The 21,487-nt window shown below is 36.1% G+C and overlaps 2 protein-coding genes across 6 annotated transcripts in view; one reads left to right on the top strand and one right to left on the bottom strand.

Annotated features, from left to right (window-relative positions):
• Nucleotides 1-9,150, bottom strand: part of LOC125266486 (TOM1-like protein 2) — a 51,991-nt gene extending 42,841 nt beyond the window's left edge. The window contains exon 1 of one of the 3 annotated variants that reach the window (XM_048187202.1): nt 9,004-9,150. In XM_048187202.1, the coding sequence (XP_048043159.1) occupies nt 9,004-9,145 (142 nt within the window). In that variant the 5' untranslated portion in view covers nt 9,146-9,150. The remainder of the gene's footprint in view (nt 1-9,003) is intronic. The other 2 variants (XM_048187212.1, XM_048187221.1) reach the window with 2 other exon arrangements.
• Nucleotides 9,151-9,250: 100 nt separating this feature from the next.
• drc3 (dynein regulatory complex subunit 3) lies at nt 9,251-20,901 on the top strand. Of its 3 annotated transcripts, none has more exons than XM_048187243.1 (13): nt 9,251-9,579; nt 9,672-9,907; nt 14,642-14,758; nt 14,852-15,018; nt 15,187-15,333; nt 17,716-17,835; nt 18,044-18,156; nt 19,371-19,545; nt 19,637-19,768; nt 19,864-19,934; nt 20,013-20,136; nt 20,287-20,418; nt 20,657-20,901. In XM_048187243.1, the coding sequence occupies exons 2-13, from the start codon at nt 9,754-9,756 to the stop codon at nt 20,765-20,767; spliced, it is 1,563 nt and encodes a 520-aa protein (XP_048043200.1). In that variant the 5' UTR covers nt 9,251-9,579; nt 9,672-9,753; the 3' UTR covers nt 20,768-20,901. The 3 variants fall into 3 exon arrangements, with proteins under 3 accessions (XP_048043200.1, XP_048043191.1, XP_048043209.1); XM_048187234.1 differs by having other exon boundaries at nt 9,718-9,907; XM_048187252.1 differs by lacking the exon at nt 9,251-9,579 and adding an exon at nt 9,617-9,632 and having other exon boundaries at nt 9,718-9,907.
• Nucleotides 20,902-21,487: the final 586 nt, after the last annotated feature.

A 21,487-nucleotide genomic window follows, 5' to 3' on the forward strand; every position in this document is an offset into this window, starting at 1 on the left:
CGATTGAACGAGTTTATTACCTGCATTCAGATTTAAATGTCCGCTGCAATATCTTGTCCTTTTAATAGTTAAGGGGTTTTCCCATGACTGACAGCGCTAGTCAAAGCATTTGTCAGTTATGTCTTGTTCCGTGTTCACAACAATTCAGTCTTTTCAATATAAAAGTCTTCACTACTGACTCACACACTCATAAAGAGTCTTTGCCGCCATCTAATGGCGTAATAATGTAACTTCTGTTGCTGATCATGGTCAGGGACTATTTTTTCAGGTGGAAGGAAGGCTTTTAGTGATTTTACTTCATGAAAGTTGCATTGATACATATTTCTGGCTTTAATATTTGTATTGTGTGGTAACCGTTTTATAAAAGCAATAAGGTACTCAAGGCTGTGCTGTATCGTAAATAAGTCACAGCTGAAGGGGTTGCAGGCACTCCGCTTCTCGTCGTGCCTAACAACATCCTTCAGTCATGACTTATTCATGATACAGAACAGTCTCTCGCACCTTATTGCTTACTTATAGTTTTTATTAATATTTAATTAGCTTTTATTTATTATTTTCATATTTCATTTTAGTAATTTTGTTGTGCTTTTGTGTGTTTTTAGAAACTGTATTTCTATTTAGTTTATTTTAATTTCTGTTTTAGTAATTTTAGTACTTCAAACTTATTTTATTTTAGTAGTTACAAATGCAACTTTTTTAAGTTTAAGTAAAGTTTAAAGGGATAGTTCACCCAAAAATGAAAATTTGATGTTTATCTGCTTACCTCCAGTGCATCCAAGATGTAGGTGACTTTTTTTCTTCAGTAGAACACAAATTATGATTTTTTAACTGCAACCATTGTCGTCTGTCAGTCAAATAATGGGAGTGAATGGAAACTCTATCAATAAGAGTCGAAAAAACTTGCACAGACAAATCCATATTAAACCCTGCGGCTCGTGACGACACATTGATGTCCTAAGACACGAAACGATCGGTTTGTGCGAGAAACCGAACAGTATTTATATCATTTTTTAACCTCTAATACACCACTATGTCCAACTGCGTTCAGCACTCGCTTAGTGAGGTCTGATCTCGCTCTGACAACATTAGTGATGTCTCGCGCTTATACTTCAGTGAGTGCGAGACATCACTGCCGTTGTCAGAGCGTGATCAGATGCTGAACGCAGTTGGACATAGTGGTGTATTAGAGGTAAAAAATTATATATATACACTGTTAAATGCCTAATTCTACCTCGTTTCGTGTCTTAGGACATCAATGTGTTGTCACGAGCCGCAGGGTTTAATTTGGATTTGTCTATGCATGTTTTTTCGACTCTTATTGATAGAGTTCCCATTCACTCCCATTATTTGACTGACAGACGACAATGGTTGCAGTTAAAAATCATCATTTGTGTTCTACTGAAGAAACAAAGTCACCTACATCTTGGATGCGCTGGGGGTAAGCAGATAAACATCAAATTTTCATTTTTGGGTGAACTCTCCCTTTAAGTTTTTAATACTTTTAGTTAAAAAAATGACAAATCATTTCAGTATTTCCAGTTACTGGCTCGTGAACAATGAGTTTGTGAAATGTTTCCCTGCCCAAGTAGCTCAAGTAGCTTCGTATTGGTAAAAAACAAGTGTATACAGAACTTCAATTACAAAATCTCACAAGGAAGTTGGCTGTCAACGTGATACTTTAGTAAAGCTGAACACTTAGCAAACACTTCAGATTCCAAAGCTACTTATGTGGAGACTCATTAAGTCCTTCTCTGTGATTTGCTTCCTTAAACGTTCACGCCTTGGTGGGCCAGTATCAGTCCTGAATAACATTTGGTCTGAGAGGAGGGGAGGATACACTTTTACCATCATCCTTTAATCTCTCCGAGGACAAATATTACAATCTCGTTGTCAGCACATTTACAAAGCAACCTTAGAGTACCTTCTGTCACTTCAGAAGGTGGTCAGAACTAATCTAATATTATTTAAGATGATATGAAAAAACTGCAATGATCTTAATAAATGTTGTATTTATAATATAAATATTAATATGAAATATATTTTAAAAAAACAAACAAAAAAACAATTAAAGCAATGCTTATTTATTTATTTATTTATTGAAAAAACATTGAAAGCTACATGCCATTGATTTAATTGAACCTCATAGCCTAATGTTTATACTAACATAGTTTTTATTATGGTTACTGGTATTGACTTTTGTTATTGTGTCAAGTCAACCTTGTCTATTTCAGAGGTGCTAGTTTTTATGACACAGGAAATGAATCAAGAGCTGTGGCCTTGTGTCCATATTGGTACCAAACAATTATAGCTTGTTTTCCTCTCTCATACTAAAGCCCTATTCAGAAAGGACTAGTTTTCTAAACGATATTGCAGTTACAATTCTTATCACTCAAGGTTTGTGATTTTATGTACCAATTCAGACAGGACTAAGATCTCCCTGTTGTTTACAGTGGGAGTGTGTATTTTCCAGACGTGGATCTTACAGAAGGTCATCTGCTGTGCTTGCATCCATCACATATGATAAGTATACATTTTATGAATTACTTACTGATTAAAACTTTTATTTATTATTAAAACCCTATTTAACACTTCACATTTGTTTATAAAAGTGGCTGTTTTTAATAAACACATAAGTGAGCAGAGACATCTAGACATCTAAACAAGTATCTTACCTGACACTGATATTGAAAATGCACAGTCTTCCCAGTTTCTGTGATTTGACTTAATTTTATCATTTTATTTTTTTCATCAGATGGCATCTATTTTGAAACGAACTGAAAGCACATGTGCTTGTTGCGCAAACAGAAAATTTGCATTCAGACTGGATTATCTTTTTCAGAGGACCGTTGAGTTTGGTGAAAAAGAGTAAGCAATTTGCTCTGAAATTTTTATGGGATTAAAGGGGACCTATAATGCCCCTTTTAACAGATGTAACATAAGTCTCTGGTGTCCTCAGAATGTGTCTACTAAGTTTCAGCTCAAAATACCCCACATATCATTTATTATAGCTTGTCAAATTTGCCCCTATTTGGGTGAGAGCAAAAACATGCCGTTTTTGTGTCCCTTTAAATGCAAATGAGCTGCTGCTCCTGGCCTGCTTTCCAGAAGAGGGCGGAGCTTTAACAGCTCGCGCTTCGGTTGCTCAACAACAACGAAGCTGGAGAATCTCACGCAGCCAAAATGAGGAATGTCAGTAACGGTGTTCAGCCTTACATTGTTCAAACCGGAGTCGGACACTGATGGAGAGACTCAGGAAGAAGTTACAACTTTTAAATAATGTAGTTGCTGTGGAGTTGATTCAACTCATCGACTAGCATGTGCCGTCATGTTAATCTTTTGTGCAAATCCAGCATTAAACTGACCCTCGTTTGTGAAGCAGTCCAGCGTAAAATGACAGCAACATTCTACTACAACAACTCTTCCTCTTCTCTAAAAGAGAACATGGCCTCACCCCCTTTGTCACATGTTCCTGGAAGCAGGGTTTATAGAGTTTGTGGTTAGTGATGTCACCAACCCGAGAAAAGAAGCTTGTTGTAGTCCCTACCAGCTGTTTGTTGTAGTCCTTAAAAAGCGATATCCCTTTGCATTGAACTTTGAGTATTGTAACTTTTCAGATGTTGTTTGCTCAAACAGCAACATTACACACTAACTAAAGTTAAAAAAATGAAATCATAATCAAGGACCCCTTTAAAATCACAAAGTAAGCCAGTAAAAACTAGCCCCATTCAAATTGGGCTTTACACTACTTTTCAAGTTTGGGCTCAGTAAGATTCCCAAACTACTGAACGGTAGTGTACGGCCAAGGCATTTCTTTTCGCTTCTGTTCTGTCACTTTCCTCCTGGAACCTCTGTTTTTTTTTTATGTCAGACACGAATAGAAGACATCTGCTTTAACAAAAGTATCGTGCAAGAGCTAAGTGCTGAAGAAAAAAAAAAGAATTATCTGCCTCATAATGAAATGCTCATCCATTGAGAAGATATTGCCTTGTGGTCAGCAGATCCTGAACCTGCAGAATCAACTTATGACCACAGGCCCGAGGCCAGAGAAATGTAGTTCTGAAAAGTAGTGAGCCATTGTTCACAAAATACCAAATCAAATCAGAATGGCGATAATGCAATTTGCCCTCTTACATACTTATGATGCTGTGAAGGCTGAGAGAGATTTCTTTCACTTACCTAAATTTTAGTAAATAGACTTTTCCTGAACCTGTAATTTTTTCCCATTTTACAGGGTGATAATAAACAATCAATTTACATGAACCTGGTCTCAGGCCTCAAAACCATAGTTGATTAGGATAATACTGAAGTATAATATAATATAGATTGCAATATAGTGGCTATGCATTCACGCCTGGGTTTGCATACTTGCAATACTTAGTAAATTAGTGAAAGGTACATTGTCTCCTGTAAATATTGTAGCATGCATGAAGCACAGCTCACACAGAAGTCACATTAAAACCAAAAAATTGTTGGTCAGCCAATGTGAATTCATCATGGAGTTTTTGTTGAAAGATGAAACGGTATGTATCTGACAGCAGCTGCATCACAAAGCATAAGAAAACAATTGTGACAGATTTTTATGGGTAATTATATGAATTATATGAAATTTTGCCTCTTCTTGCATTTGAATGGTTTAAAAATGCTTGAGTGTTTTAAACAATACTCAAGCATTCTTACAAACGCATGCAAATAATAAACTTTTACTATATAATGGCTAAATGCAATTAATCCACAAATCAAATGTGTTCCGAACCATGGGGCCTGGTTCGTACGGATCACCCCTACTGCCCGGCATATTACCGCATGGATCAGATGTTTTAGTGATCTGTCTCTGCGTGATTTCACCCATTCCTGTGGAGTTTTTTTTTCTGTGACTAAACGTTTAGTTGACTATTATTATTATTTTTTATATCTTATTTTTTAATAAAAAATAAAATAAAAAAAACAGTGAACCTTAATGGTACACTCCACTTTATCTGAAAATAGGCTCATTTTCCAACTCCCCCAGAGTTAAACAGTTGAGTTTTACCGTTTTTGAATCCATTCAGCTGATCTCCGGGTCTGGCGGTACCACTTTTAGCATAGCTTAGCATAGTTCATTGAATCTGATTAGACCGTTAGCATCTCGCTCAAAAATGACCAAAGAGTTTCGATATTTTTCTAACTTTGCTGCCGTACCATGGGTGCAGCAGGCGCAATGATATTACGCAGTGCCTGTGACCCCCTGCTTGCACAGGGAGCGTGCCTTGCAACCATGGAGACATTTGTGAGAGACGCTGCGTAATATCATTGCACCTGCTGCACCCATGGTACAGCAGCAAAGTTCCTTGATTATTACACCGGAATGAGAGTATAGTTCTTAGCCATATCAGCCTAGCAAAATCGCAACTTTTAATTTTCAGTCAGTCTTAGTACACGACGTAACTACAGAAGAGTCACGTTTTAAATAGGAAAAATATCGAAACTCTTTGGTCATTTTTGAGCGAGATGCTAACGGTCTAATCAGATTCAATGAACTATGCTAAGCTATGCCGGAGATCGGCTGAATGGATTCGAAAACGGTAAAACTAAGGAGCATAAAATAGAAAATCCTTGTCATGACCCCTTTAAAACTGCAGTGGTAAAGTGTAGGCAACATGCATTTGCAAGGCATACAGAGTGCCACTGTATCAATATAGACATTCAACATATTGTGGTCTCAGAGATTTTACTATTTCATGCCTAATTCTACCTAGGAATGACCGCACACAACTTTAAAATGCAAATAAACTGCCATACATATTTCCTTGCAGAGCCACTCATGTAAAACAAAGGAAAGCAAAATCAGAGTGGTTAAAGATGCAACATGCACTAGTTTGCACAACCTGCAATGTCAACAAATCGAAAGTCATGTGCCTGGAAAAGGTTGCTTTAGGATAGTTGTAACCAAGTTCAGAACCAGACATGTTAACACAAACTGGTTTTAAGATTCATCAATTAATATGTCACACTTTAACTATTACTAATTGCAATCAAACATGAATACTAGTTGTCAACAAATAAATTTATGTTTATGGGTGTACACACAAAATGCATTTGAATGTTACTATTGTGGAGTTGCTTTGAAACAATCTGTATTGTATAAAGCGTTATAGAAATAGAGGTGACTTGACTTGTATGCATTCAGTATATAGGCTATTTACTAAATAAATGGAAATGTAAGGGTCTCAAACTATTGAGTGATCAAATTAGGTATATTTATACTATAAACAGATATGCAAGGGGGTAAAAAACAACTTATTTCTTTCTCAAAACAGTGAGTTTTGATTTCTAAGTGAACAAATTACCGGTATGTCTAAGTGTTTTCACACATGATCATTGGTTGTAGGTTATCAGGAAATGGTTGTGGAATTTAAATAGCAGAGTTTCCCAAATGAAACCCAAGAGCTGTTAGTTTTGAAAGATGTGTCTAATGTAGAGAACTGTGTTTAGCATTTTTCAATAAAATTTGTTTTACAATTGCAAACTGAGTGTATAGCAGATAATGTGCATGTAGTTTTGTAGACTTGGTCTGAAGATCAGGTACATGAGTGAGTGGATTCACTGAGTGGGCGTCAAGTAACATTATGCATCGGCGCTGCACAGACCAATCAGCGTATGACATCAAAGTACCACGAGAGCGATTGGAGAGCATACGACTCCTTATGCTTTTGAACCGATGCATCTCGAATAGGGCTTCACGATTTATCGTGATTAAACAGCACAAGATTTGGCAAAGGCAGCGATTATTTTATGCGCAGCTTGTCAGAGCTATACGGCTCTGTGATCAGTAGTAAATGCTTCTCCATCTGAAAGCCAGAGGGCGCTCTTGCGCAGAAAGTCCAAATATTCCCTGCCGCAGAAGTAGATAACACACGTCATTCCAGGAAATCATACTATGGGCATCATACTATAGCTGTAGCTGATAAACAGAAGATTGAAACGCTTTGTTTAAACATGACTAATAAACACACGACTGCCTTATTCTTTGTAAGAAGCCACATCATCTCACAGAAGGATGCTCAACTGTACTTATGAAGTGAGTTTGGAGTAAAAACATGTTATTAAATGTTGTCTTTTGTTGGACAAGATGTTAATAAATGCTTCTCATGTCTGGAAAGATATGTGACGCATGTTGCTTTTTCAAATGTACATTATAAGCGACTCAAGTCGCAGTGTTTTCAGATGGATTAGCATTTGGAGCCATAGTTCATTGACAAGCTGTGCATATAAAAAAAAAAATAATCGCAGCCTTTGCGATTTCATAATTCACTCAATTGCACTTTTTCGTATAGTGTGATAAATCGTGCAGCCCTAATCTCGAACAAGCCTAATTTAAAAAACTAATGGATGAATCAGCGTTTTTGAACAAATCTTTTGAATGAATGATTAAAGGGCAAATATGTTCAATGACAAATTACAGTCACTTGTCACCACCTACTGGTGGAACGATGTAATTGATACAATCATTATTTGAAGGTCAAGATACTTTTAAAGTGTGATTTACTCTATTTTGGTAGATATATCTGAACCATAAACTTTGTATACTTCTTATATACATTCCTAATGATCAATGCTTGACATAATTGTGACACTCAACAAATAATAATAATAATAATAATAATAACACTGTATATTACAAATACGGAAGAGGATTAGGGCCAAGCAATAATAAAAAAATAAAAATTACGAGAAAAAAATGTCGAAATAAAATGTTGAGAATAAACTCGTTAAATTACGAGAAAAAAGTCGAGAGAGAACAAATTCGTAATTTAACGAATTTAACGAGTTTATTCTCAACATTTTATCTCGACTTTTTTCTTGAAATTTAATGAGTTTTCTCTCGTAATTTAATGAGTTTCTTCTCAAAATTTTATCTAGACTTTTTTCTTGAAATTTAACGAGTTTTCTCTCGTAATTTAATGAGTTTCTTCTCAACATTTTATTTAGACTTTTTTCTCGAATTTTAACAATTTTTTTCTCGAATTTTAACAAGTTTTTCTCGAAATTGAACAACTTTAATCTCAAGATGGTTTTATTTTTTTATTATTGCTTGGCCCTAATCCTCTTCCGTATACAAATAATACAAACTGCTAAAAGTTAACAAAAAAATAAGAAAAAAAAAATCCACAGCATAATCTTTCATGCTGCATTACATGCTGGGTACCTCACAGTACATATGCGCTGTAGAGATATAATATAATAAAAGTATAATATTGTTTGTTTGCAGTCATTTTTGTGTTTTCACAATAAAACCTAGCTTTTTTTTTTTTTTACAGTACTATTGTAAAACCTTGACTAAAATTGCCAGTAAAATACTGTAGTCTTTTACAAGAAATGTCTGAGAGTGCAGTAGATACAAGAGAAGCCTTACTGTGAAATTACTGTAAAAGAAATGCACTTATTAACCTGAAATAGACTATAATCTTATACTAAAATGTTTAACAGTGCAATTATACAAATTAAGAGACATTTAGAACTGGTTGATGTTTTTGATATAGGCTATTTGATATATTTGGTGGCCTGGATAATGACATTTTGTTATTTTAAAACAGTATAGATTACTTTGTGCTGAGCAAAGTATTACATTAATGAGGGTAATCGAAATGAAATATATAAGCAGAGATAGGTGATATCTCCATACAGACCTAAATTGTAAATGTTGTAACGATGCTGCTCTGATTGAAGCCAGCGAGACTTCAGCTTCACACCCAGTCACAGTGTGAAGATCTGCTGACGAAACACTTACTCTAACTCTCCAGCTGTGAATTTTCCAATTATAAAAACAAATGAGTAATTTCCTAGTATCATTTCTGTGTCTATACCGGATGAAAATGCTGGCTAGCAAAACAGTGCTGAATGTTCACGCTCCTGTATGATTCTGCCAACTAATTTACACATTTCAAGCATTGATGAACATGGACCTTTAAGTATTATTAAAACACATTCTGTTGAAGAACAGGCTATTATAAGCCGCTAACTCACCAATGCACTGGCCAACGGGAGTGCTGTACGGATTCCCTAACAAGAACTCCATCTTGATGACAACAACAATCCGCCGATGGTGAGAGGCTGACGGAGAGCGCGGGTAAGCCCCGCCCAGAGGGCGTTTGATTGGTCTAAACATGCGGAACTTTTAATCTATTGATCGATAATCCTGTCAATCATGGGGAAAGTCTTAAAGACGGAGTTCCTTTTTAAAAGGCTCTTAATGTGCAAAAACGTATAGAAACTATTATAAAAACAATGTTTGCTTTACGAAATTATGTTATTTTATTATTTTGACGGGCACACGTCAAATATGCTGTTCTTTCTTCTAAAATCTCGAACATTTCCTTTAATTTTCCATTTCAGGAAGAACTTCACCTCGAAGAATATAATAGAATTCGAAAAATATCACTATATGGCTCAGTATTATTACTATTATTAATTTATTTTAATTTCTTTAGTCCGCCTCAAAGCTACTAACAACTCCGGATGTTGATAGCGGTAGTCTGCGGTTGCTGAGCAACAGTGTTGGCGTCCAGCAGACTTGTGCTTAAGTGATATATTTCCAGGCAGGTCTGTTATCAAATTAATGAGCTTTTAGTACAGAAAAAATACATTTGAAATAGGTGACTGATGCATTATTTTGACTGGTTTCATGTTGACAGGTCTGCTGGGTTACTGCACTGCTAACGTTAATCCCCCTTACTGCAGGTAATAAACGGTTCCAGTCATCAGAAGCACTGGAAAATGAGCTGGCAACAGGATGAACCCAAAGTAATGGATGAGGAGATGCTACAACAAGCAATTGTTGAACAGGGACCTCAAGGGCAAGCTGGAAAAATAGCCAAGAAAGAGGGCATCCAGTATGAGGAGGTGCTTCAGCTGCGACTGGACTTCAGGAGTAAGAACTAATACTGATCACTTCATTCCTAGATTGCACTAGCTCAGTTCATTTTAATATAAACTTGGGGGCATTTTGAGCTCATTCAGGGTGAATCTCATGAAAACTTGCCTGGGTCAAATAAATTTCACCCCAAAATCAAGAGAAAAATAAGAATAGATTTTGAATGATTACATGACAGTGACAATAAAGTAAATCCCCTCTCTGGCACAGATGTTGTTAAATCAGTATTAGTTAAAGTTATAATATAATATATAAAAATAGAACAGATATTACAATAAAATCACGAACCGATCAGACAAATGAAGAGCAGTGGATCTACATGGGGTTGGACAATGAAACTGAAACAATAATTTATTAGTATGGTCCTTTTGTGGCCAAAACAGCATCAGTTCTTCATGGGAAGTCCTTCACAGTGTCCAGGTCACTATGTGATGCTGGTTGAGGAAAATGTTTTCTGACTTGCTCCTCCAAAACAGCACAATAATATTCAGATCTGGTGACTGTGCAGGCCACTTTCATGTTCATCAAACCATTCTTTCACAAGTCTTGCTGTGTGTATTGGTGTATGATCCTGCTGGTACACGGCACTCCCTTCAGGGTACAATGTTTGAACCATTATGGTCCTCCAGAATGGTTCGGTGGTCCTTGGCAGCGATGTGCCCATCAAACACAGTAGGGATTGCCATGATATTGCAGCCCAAACCATCACTGATCCTGTGCTTCACTCTGGGCACTCAACAGTTCGGGTGTTAAGACTGTTTGTGGTTTCTCCACACCGTAACTACCACAGATGTGGGAAAGAGAGTGAAGGTGGACTCATCAGAGAACAATACATGTTTCACATTGTCCACAGCCCAAGATTTGCACTGTTGGCACCAATAAAATCATCATTTGGCATTGGCACGAGTGATCAAAGGTTTGGCTATAGCAGCCGACCATCGCTATTGACTCTGTGGAGCTCCAGACGAACAGTTTTGATGGAAACAGGATAGCCGAGGTGCGCATTTAATTCTGCAGTGAGTTGGGCAGCTGTGGTTTTATGTTTTTTGGATACAGTCCGGGTTAGAATCCGGACATCCCTTCAGACAGTTTCCTCTTCCGTCGACAGTTACTCCTGTTTGATGTGGTTCATCCTACATGGATGTACTGTATGCTGACATTACCCTGGATACTCTGGCTCTCGATACACCACAATGACTTGCTGTCCTGGTCACAGATGAGCCAGGAAGATGCACACCAACAATTTGTCCTCTTGTGAAATCTGATTTGTCTCCCATTATGTTGTGTGAACTGCAGTATTTTATGTACAGCAGTGCTATTGCCCTGATAATTCAACCTTCACACTCTGCACTTACTGATGGAGTGTAAAACCAGTCAAGATCGGCCAACAAGCCACGCATATGCATGAAATCTCCAACACTATATTGGCCAGTGTTTCAGTTTTATTGTCCAACTGCTGTATTTGCAGCAATTAAACTTCATTTAACACAAAAAAGAAGATAATCCACAAGGAACATGCCAGCTTTGAAAACTAAAGACAACACCAAACAAAGAGAGAACCAAACTATAAAATAAGAAGAAATAAACTAATTGCAAATGATAGCACAAAAAAATACAATAGAATAAAGAGACAAATGAAATAAACATGGCTTTAAGTTTTTCAGGCGGGTCTAATGGTATATTCAGGTAAGAAATTCTACAGAAATGAAAGTAATCAAAAGTAAAATAACACTGTAGTCTTAAAATCAGATTAATGCTTGCATTAAAAGTTGCAAAAGTTATTCAGTCAAAAGCAGCAAGTGATTTTCTCTTTGTCTTTTCTTCTTTTATTAACATGACAGACAGCAGCAGGTTTATTAGGCTGCTGTCATTTTAAGAGCTTATGCACTGATCCAATATACTGTTACACAACATGCGTTTTCTCTCAACTATTTACATTCCAAAACTGACTGTATTTACCTTAATACTCGGCAAGACGGGCATTTTGACAATTTTGTATGTATTTGACCGTTTAAGTGTAATAAGCCAAAAAATAAGTTAACTTGGTATTCACAAACTGTTTGAGAGGCGACTTTATGAGAGCGCCACTTATCTAGATCAGTGGTGTGCACGCTTTTGATGTGAGAGCGAAACCTGCGGGAATGAGTACAATTATGCGCAATACAAGCACTATTCAACCAGAGCAAATGAGAAGAGTGAGTGAGAGGAGGCGGGTGTGTGTCAGTTCGCCACTGGAGAGAAGAGAGAAGAGAGAATGAGAATGCGCAGCAATATTGGTGTATTGATACTGCAGAAAACGAGTATTGGAACCGTTTCAGATATTTCAGTATCGATACGTATCGAAATATCAATGTTTTTGACAGCACTAGTTTGTTAGTACTTTAGCATAATCAAATGTGGGGCAACCAACATACAGAAACTTGCAGAAGAAGAAAACATTAAATAGGAAATTATGGCAGAGTATGATAAGAAAAAAAAGAAAAAAAAAAGGGTTTAAATATAAAAGATTATGAGAACTGAACAAGAAACAGATGGCGAACATAATCAGTAACGTTGGGGCTGATTACACAACACCATTTTTAACTAAAAACTGAACACTTTTTATGTGTTTTGGCCATTCATTTACACGACAATGCCATTTTTGTGGCCTGAAAACACAAACATTTGAAAACGGGTTTCAAAGTGGAAGTTTTTGAAAGTTATATCATTTTCATCTCTGTGTAAACTGCAAAAACCAGAATGTGTGAAAACGGTGACAGCATGCACATGCGTATTATGTACAGTGGGTACGGAAAGTATTCAGACCCCCTTAGATTTTTCACTCTTTGTTATATTGCAGCCATTTGCTAAAATCGTTTAAGTTCATTTTTTCAATCATTAATGTACACACAGCACCCCATATTGACAGAAAAACACAGAATTGTTGACATTTTTGCAGATTTATTAAAAAAGAAAAACTGAAATATCACATGATCCTAAGTATTCAGACCCTTTGCTGTGACGCTCATATATTTAAGATCTGGCAAAGGTTACAAAAAAATTTCTGCTGCACTTAATGTTCCTAAGAGCACAGTGGCCTCCATAATCCTTAAATGGAAGACGTTTGGGACGACCAGAACCCTTCCTAGAGCTGGTCGTCCGGCCAAACTGAGTTATCGGGGGAGAAGAGCCTTGGTGAGAGAGGTAAAGAAGAACTCAAAGATCACTGTGGCTGAGCTCCAGAGATGCAGTCGGGAGATGGGAGAAAGTTGTAGAAAGTCAACCATCAATGCAGCCCTCCACCAGTCGGGGCTTTATGGCAGAGTGGCCCGACGGAAGCCTCTCCTCAGTGCAAGACACATGAAAGCTCGCCTGAAGGACTCCAAGATGGTGAGAAATAAGATTCTCTGGTCTGATGAGACCAAGATAGAACTTTTTGGCCTTAATTCTAAGCGGTATGTGTGGAGAAAACCAGGCACTGCTCATCACCTGTCCAATACAGTCCCAACAGTGAAGCATGGTGGTGGCAGCATCATGCTGTGGGGGTGTTTTTCAGCTGCAGGGACAGGACGACTGGTTGCAATCGAGGGAAAGATGAATGCGGCCAAGTACAGGTATATCCTGGACGAAAACCTTCTCCAGAGTGCTCAGGACCTCAGACTGGGCCGAAGGTTTACCTTCCAACAAGACAATGACCCTAAGCACACAGCTAAAATAATGAAGGAGTGGCTTCACAACAACTCTGTGATTGTTCTTGAATGGACTTAAACCCAATTGAGCATCTCTGGAGAGACCTAAAAATGGCTGTCCACCAACGTTTACCATCCAACCGGACAGAACTGGAGAGGATCACCCAAATCCAGGTGTGAAAAACTTGTTGCATCTTTCCCAAAAATACTCATGGCTGTATTAGATCAAAAGGGTGCTTCTACTAAATACTGAGCAAAGGGTCTGAATACTTAGACCATGTGATATTTCAGTTTTTCTTTTTTAATAAATCTGCAAAAATGTCAACAATTCTGTGTTTTTCTGTCAATATGGGGTGCTGTGTGTACATTAATGAGGAAAAAAAATGAACTTAAATGATTTTAGCAAATGGCTGCAATATAACAAAGAGTGAAAAATTTAAGGGGGTCTGAATACTTTCCGTACTCACTGTATGTGTTTAGTCTATCCACCTTATTTTTTAACGCGGAAAAAGCTGTGAATGTGCGACACTTCCGATTTATTAGCTGCTATAGGGAAATAATGAGAAGAATATCATGCGTGAGGTGAGTGCTCTGTATAAGAATGTGTATGTGGGCAGGCGCAGTCTTTCTTTACGTCTTTCTTTCTTTTCTTTCAACATTTTTAGTCGTTTGCGTGGATCCGTGTGAACGGGGATAGTTTTGATAATAACTTTGTCGTTGTCGTGTAAACGTGTCCTTAAGAAAACAAATGAGAACATGCTTAGGAACTATTATAACCAAAGAAACTGGAACTAAACAGGAAGAACGGAACAAAATAATCTTCAAACTAAGAGTCTCTCAACACAAAGAACCAAAACCACTGCAAATAATGTATAAATACTTACAATTAAATAAAATATATATTTTTTCATATTACATTAATGGGCATTGGGGAAGAAAATGTGCTTAATAATAATGATTGTATTGGTATAATTTCAATAACAGTTCATTGTACAAAAAATACCAAATACTGTTATTTATTTATTGCAAAATATAATTGATATAATGTTGATGTTTTTTGTAGACATCCTGAAGATTTACCACCTGTGGCATTTCACCTCTCTAACAAAACTTCAGCTGGATAATAACGTTATTGAGAAGATTGAAGGGTTAGAAAACCTCACTAATCTGGTCTGGCTGGGTGAGTTCAGACTGTCTGACTGATATCAAAACAGATCTGGAGTGCGTCTGTTTGAATCTTCAAACACTAAGCCAGAATTCTTGTATTCCTCAGATCTGTCATTCAATAATATTGAAGTGATTGAAGGACTGGACTCTCTTGTGAAACTTCAGGACTTGAGTTTGTTCAACAACCGCATTTCTGTCATTGAAAAACTGGATACGCTGCAGAATCTGCACGTCCTCTCTATTGGAAACAACGCCATTGCTCAACTGGATAATGTAAGCCAACTATATTTTAAATTATTCATTTTTAGAAAGTGTGGAATCCCAGGCCAGAATGATGAAAATGGGTCTGATTTCATATGCAGCTATCTAATAATTAATTTACAAGAAGTAATTCATAAGTGTCAAACATAAAGCTGAAGAGAATCATATCCAACCCTGCAGGTGATATACCTCAGAAAGTTTAAGAAATTACGCACTCTCAACCTCGCGGGAAATCCCATCTGTGATGAAGAGAACTATAAGATATTTGTGACGGCATATCTTCCAGACTTGGTTTATCTGGACTACAGGCTGCTGGATGAACAAACGGTTAGTGAGACATTAATAAGTCATTTCTCATAGATCCGCAGCTGCATATAATTGCACTTGCTTGGCTTATTTGTCACGTAATGTGGTATCAAAGCTCACAAAGATGATGAATATACAGAATAATCTTTAATAAGAACACACAGGAGAAACACCATTGAAATTAACGTTTAAAGTGAACATAGTGACTAATTAGATCACATGGGAGAACCAAAAACAAAGAAACACACCATACACGTTACTTCAGTTTTTCACTCGACCACATGTGTATGTTCAGCTAAAGGGTTCATTGTGCTGTGGAGTGTATGGATATATCACTTGTGAAAAAGAAGTACACTAGCGCACTTTTATAGTACTTATAATGGAAATAATATACTTAAGCGCAAACTGAACGTAATGTTTTCAGACACATAATTTCAGTTACATAAAAATTTAGGCAGCGACTATTTACACTAAGTGAAAATAGCAATATATTCTATTTACACCAAGTAAAAGTATCAGTTCTTTGCAAAAAAAAGTAAATAGTAATTAGATGCTATCTATATTGGCAGATATTATTTGCACCTCAGTATTTTTGTACATTAACAGGATGCAATAATATAGAGTGTTAACCCTCAATCACGATAAAAAACAAGTATGCAAGCCTTACTCGCTACTGCTGCGCCACTGAAGACGTTGAATATCTTCATATCTTTTTTAAAACTTGAGTGGCCCAACCAGACATTGGTGGGTGGAGCTAGTGTAAATAGCATTTGCCAACAAGGGACGCTGGTGGATCCAAAATGGTCAATATTCATATTAATGCATTTTTATTAATATTTATGTTAATAATTTATGGCTTATGATTTATAAGTTCTACTTTTGATTTCATATTTATGTACTCATACTTTATATATATATATATATATATATTATATTCTCATCATATTTTCAAGTATTTGGTTATTCTTATTTAATATTTAAGAGTATGCTTGTTATGTTCAATTGTTCTTCAAAGTGTTCCAGTGTGACAGGTCACGCTGACACATTTGTGGTTAGACATTGGACGCCTGCCAAGTACTGCAGAAGTGATGTTTTTCAGAATTATTGCTCATTTGAATCTGATCAAAATATGTCTGTTATTATTCCTGATGACATTTAAAAGGGTAAGATTTGCAAAATTCCCAAAGGGGGTCAAAACAACTCTTATATCTATTTCTGACACTGGACCAGTCTATGACTAATGGGTAAAACCATTTAACCTTTTCTTTTAGAACAAAAACATCAATTTGTGTGGGATGTAAATTTCCCTATATGCTCATGGTATAAAGCTGACCGGGTCATTGATAATTCAGCTTTTTCTCTCCTTTGCTCTCCTGGGCTTCTGCTTTTTGTCTCTTATCTGCAAATGTCTTAATTATTGCTCTTTTTGATTTTCATCTATTAGATACAATACTCTAAATTTATCTTTAACTATTGACTACTCCTCTGTGATGGTTATTTTACCTTTTGGTTTTAAATATTTTCATTATCGATTAAAGTTTGCGTGTGAGCTAAATTTAATTGTAATGAATAAATAATTTTTCATCAACTTTATCTACTGTCTGGATCTCATTTTCCCAAGAATATGCACCAGACGCTATTTGCACTTAGTGTAAATAGACACTCTGTAAAAGGCAGCATTTTAATCTATAATAAATGCAATTAGCTTAATGTTTTGTACTTTTTGACCCATTAAAGTAGGAGTTCTACTTCTATTTTCTTTGAAATACGGTTGCTGAATGTACTGACAAGCATTTGCACTCTTAAAAATAAAGTAAAAATTTTAAAATCTAAAGAACCTTTTCCACTATAAAGCACCTTTTATGGAATGAAAAGATTCCTTGGATTTTAGAGGTTCTTCATGGGACGATCAATGCCAATAAAGAACCTTTATTTTTAAGAGTGTATGGTAAATTAAAATATACTTTAATGTCATTTCTATTGAAACACGCATTTAAATATTGTAGATATACACTTGTAAAAATGAAGTTGCAATTTAGTACATTTAAAATATATTAACTTTAAATGTAGGCCTAATATTGAATCACACACAATAATCAAGTACTTTACATATATCAAAATAAATGTACTTTTTTTATAGCATGACAAAAGATTATTGAAACAATGTACTTTAAAGTAACCTTTTAATTTTACATTATTGCAAAGTGCACTTTTTGAAAGTCTACTTAAGTGTGTTAAGAAAGTGTGCACTCTTTAAGTGCACTTGTTGTTTTAAGTTTCTAAGTGCACATACAAGTGCACATTCAATACATTTAAACACATGTTTTTCACAAGGAATAGCTATAACATTTCTCCTAATGTTGTTCTTTTGTATTATTCTATTTTGGTTCTACTATTATAAAGCGTGAAGCTGCCTTTGCAAAGTATCAGTATGCTGTTGAAGAAATGCAACACAATGAGCTCCAGGAGCAGCAGGCAATAGAAGCTCAGAAGATCAGCAATGAGGAGCTTCAGCTGCACAAGGTGACCACAATTACCACGCCATCCATCTCATTCAAGTACAAGAACACCAATCTTTAATGTTCTAGGTTTAATAAGTCAGATTTACACTACAGGGATTGAAACACTGCACTGTATTAAAACCGCTCTTACTTCTTTCTACCGGACATACAAATCTAGTAAATATATACTCTTCACTCTAGTAGATAAATAGTGCTTCCTGTTTTCACAGGACGCATTCGTGGAGTTCTTGAATGGACCTCAGCTTTTCAACAGCATGTTTAGTGATGATCCTGATGCAGAGAAACTGGCTCTCCTCCCTGGAATGGAAGCATTGCTGGAGATATATCCTTTACATTATTGGCATTGATGGTTCCATGAAGAACCTCTAACATCATGGAACTTTTCTTTAAATTAAATGTTCTTTAGATTATTAAAATGTTCTTCACACGGGAAAAAAAAAGGTTCCTCGGGGAAAGAAAAATGGCATCAGTGTGAAAAACCCCTTTTGGAACCTTTATTTATTTATTTTTTATACATTTTAAATTTTCTTTAGTGTGTAATGTTGCTGTTTGAGCATGAAAGAGGTCTGCAAAGTTACAAAGCACAAAGTCACTCCTAAGGGAGTTATTCTCTATATCAGTAACACTGTTTCTGAACTCCCTGAAATGACTCTACTGGGAACGAACACGTCACAATATTCCTGATTTAAATAATTCCTGCCCAAGGCATACACAAAATAAAGGGACGAGTCCTGGTTGATTTGCATTAGTAGTGCGTTGAAACTCGCGGTTATGATAAGGGGCGTGACAATTCCCAAATAACGCTCGAAGCAGTTGACCAATCATAATACACTAATCCAGCTGACCAATCAGAGAACATTGTGCTTTTCAGAAGGAGGGGCTTCATAGAGACAGGAACTAAACAGGAGTGTGCTTCCCAAAAGCACTTAGGGGAAACGCACCGCAACATAGTTCCCGAAACCATAGCTCCAATGAACATTTGCAAACAGCATTGCAAAGTTGTGTGGTTGAAACAACAGCTGTGCTTATTTTTTTGATTTTGTGCACAAAAAGTATTCTCGTCATTTTACAACATTATGGTTGAACCACTGCAGTCACATTGACTATTTTAACAATGTTTTTACTACCTTTCTGGACCTTGAATGTGGTGGTTAAATTGCTGTCTATGGAAGAGTCCGAGAGCTTTTGGATTTCATCAAAAATATCTTCATTTGTGTTCTGAAGATGAATGAAGGTCTTATGGGTGTGGAACGACATGAGGGTGAATTTAAATTTTTTTGTGAACTAACCCTTTAAACAGCGAGTTAGATCGTTGTTAGGGAAACGCACCCAGAGCGTTACTGACAGACTGGGAAGAGAGGTGCTGCAACAATGTCAAATATTAGAAAAACAATGTTTTGTTTGTTTGTTTTGAACATTCAAGCATGAAAACTTCTAGTAGAGACTTAAAAAAGACATAATATGTCCTCTTTAAGATAAGGGAACAACAATTAAAAATGCCTCAAAACAATCCATTTACCTTGACAGTCCATTTACATTTAAGAGCAAAATGGAAGCTCTGTGTGTGCAGATATTTGATGCTGGTTTGACTCAGCATACTCGGAGAACGGCTGAGGTGGAATCCTTTTTTACCTGTTCCCGTGAGGCGATGGCTTACAATCAGCACAAAGCTGCACAAATCGCAGCTGACTTTGAAAACACCAGGAGGCAGGTTGGTGTCTTCCTCCTCAGGCAAACAAGGAAAATGAGACACCAGTTGAACACATCAAAATTCTCACAAATGAAATTCTGTTCTATTGCAGAAGATTGTGGAAATGCAAGAGATCGCAGATGCCGAGCTACTTGAAGCTCACATCACTTCCTGCCATGAACAGGCCGACCAGCTCTCTGAAACCCTCATGAGTCTTGAACTACAGCTTGTGGACCAACTGGAGGTCAGAATAAAAGACCTATATTGTTAATGCAATATTAAATACGGACCATATCACCTAAATGAATAGAAGTTTCACAAATATGCTTTTTTTTTAAGGACATCTTCAAAGACTTTGAGAGGAACATCTCAGACATGGTTGGAGGGTTCATTGAATATGTGCAAGGGATATATCCTTTACCCAACAAAACAAAACAAAAATGCTTTTTAAGAGTTTTTAGGGTGAGGTTTCTTTAACTCTGACGCACATTCGCACTGTGTCGAGACCTGGAGAACCAGCACCATGAGCAACAGCTTGAGATTGCCTTGGCAACACTGGAAAAGGTGGTCAAAAATGAGCTAGAGGAGGAAATACCAGATGATGTTGCAATGGTCAGTGGAAAACAATCTTGATCACTTAATGATAAGAATATGTTGACTCATTCTGAACAATGAAGAAGTCAAAAAACATGGTAACTCTTTACATGCCAGACACTTATTATTTATTGATCCTTTGTCCTCATTTCCTATGCTTTCCTGTAGCTCTTGGTGGATAAAGACACAGTGACCAATGCAGTCAGTGCTTCTCATGACACCCACATGCAGAAGATTGATAACAGGGAGGATGAGCTACTGACAAGGATCAACAGTTGGATGGGCGGCCTGCTGAAATCGGTACATGATTATGAACACACTTCCTCTGAACTTTAGACTCATTAACAATATCATATTATATTATATTATATTATATTATATTATATTATATTATATTATATTATATTATATTATATTATATTATATTATATTATATTATATTCACAGTTTAACCTACAATGTAACTGTCCAGGATCACAAAGATCTTTTATTATAAAAGAAAATGTAAATATACAAATCTTTTTGTTTGTGTTAATAGATAAACAATGACGAAGTGAAGAGGAATCGCAAGCGCATCTCGGAGATCCAAAACTACATTAGTTTTGTAAAGGATGAGCTAAATGAAATGGCATTGTCTGAACACCGTTAAAACGTTTAATTAAAACTGTAAGATCCAGACAAAATTATTGTAAACAAATTTTGCTAATTATGTTGTTAAATGTTGATAAGTATGTAGCTGTATTATTTTTGTTTATTAAATTTTGAGATGCATCAGTTTTACAAGAATGTTGTAGGTTGTGTTTTTGTACTTTATGCAATGCTTCCATCTACAGACAAGTAAAGGCGCTGCAGCGGTGAGAGAGAGAGAAAGGGAGGAGAGAGGGAGGGAAGAGAGAGGGAGGGAGGGAGGGAAGAGGGAGAGAGCTGTACATAAAAGGTAATTTTTCAAATGAGGTGTAGGCAGCTATATATATATATATATATATATATATATATATATATATATATATATATATATATATATATATATATATATATTTATATATAATTTAGAAATAAAGTGTGTGTTGTATTTTTTATGTACTTTATCAACATATCAAATGTTAAATTTGTTATAATTGTTTTAAATTGTATTATTAAAATGTAGCGTGTGTGTATAATATATATATATATATATATATATATATATATATATATATATATATATATATATATATATATATATGTATGTGTGTGTGTGTGTGTGTGTGTGTGTGTGTGTGTGTGCTATGTTAAACATGTTTTATTGGCAAATTCATTGTTTAGAAACAGCTGTCACAACATTAGCAATTCTCTGCATTTCCACAGTAACACTTTCTTGAAATGGAAC

The sequence above is a fragment of the Megalobrama amblycephala genome, linkage group LG1, assembly GCF_018812025.1.
Source record: "Megalobrama amblycephala isolate DHTTF-2021 linkage group LG1, ASM1881202v1, whole genome shotgun sequence".
In the NCBI taxonomy this organism is placed as follows: domain Eukaryota; kingdom Metazoa; phylum Chordata; class Actinopteri; order Cypriniformes; family Xenocyprididae; genus Megalobrama; species Megalobrama amblycephala.

Coding starts and splice junctions, on each gene's coding strand:
- drc3 (XM_048187243.1), top strand. CDS start 9,754: ATGAGCTGGCAACAGGATGAACCCAAAGTAATGGATGAGGAGATGCTA. Junction 18,157..19,370: donor ATGGAAGCATTGCTGGAGAT/ATATCCTTTACA, acceptor CAGTCCATTTAC/ATTTAAGAGCAAAATGGAAG. Junction 19,546..19,636: donor TTGAAAACACCAGGAGGCAG/GTTGGTGTCTTC, acceptor GTTCTATTGCAG/AAGATTGTGGAAATGCAAGA.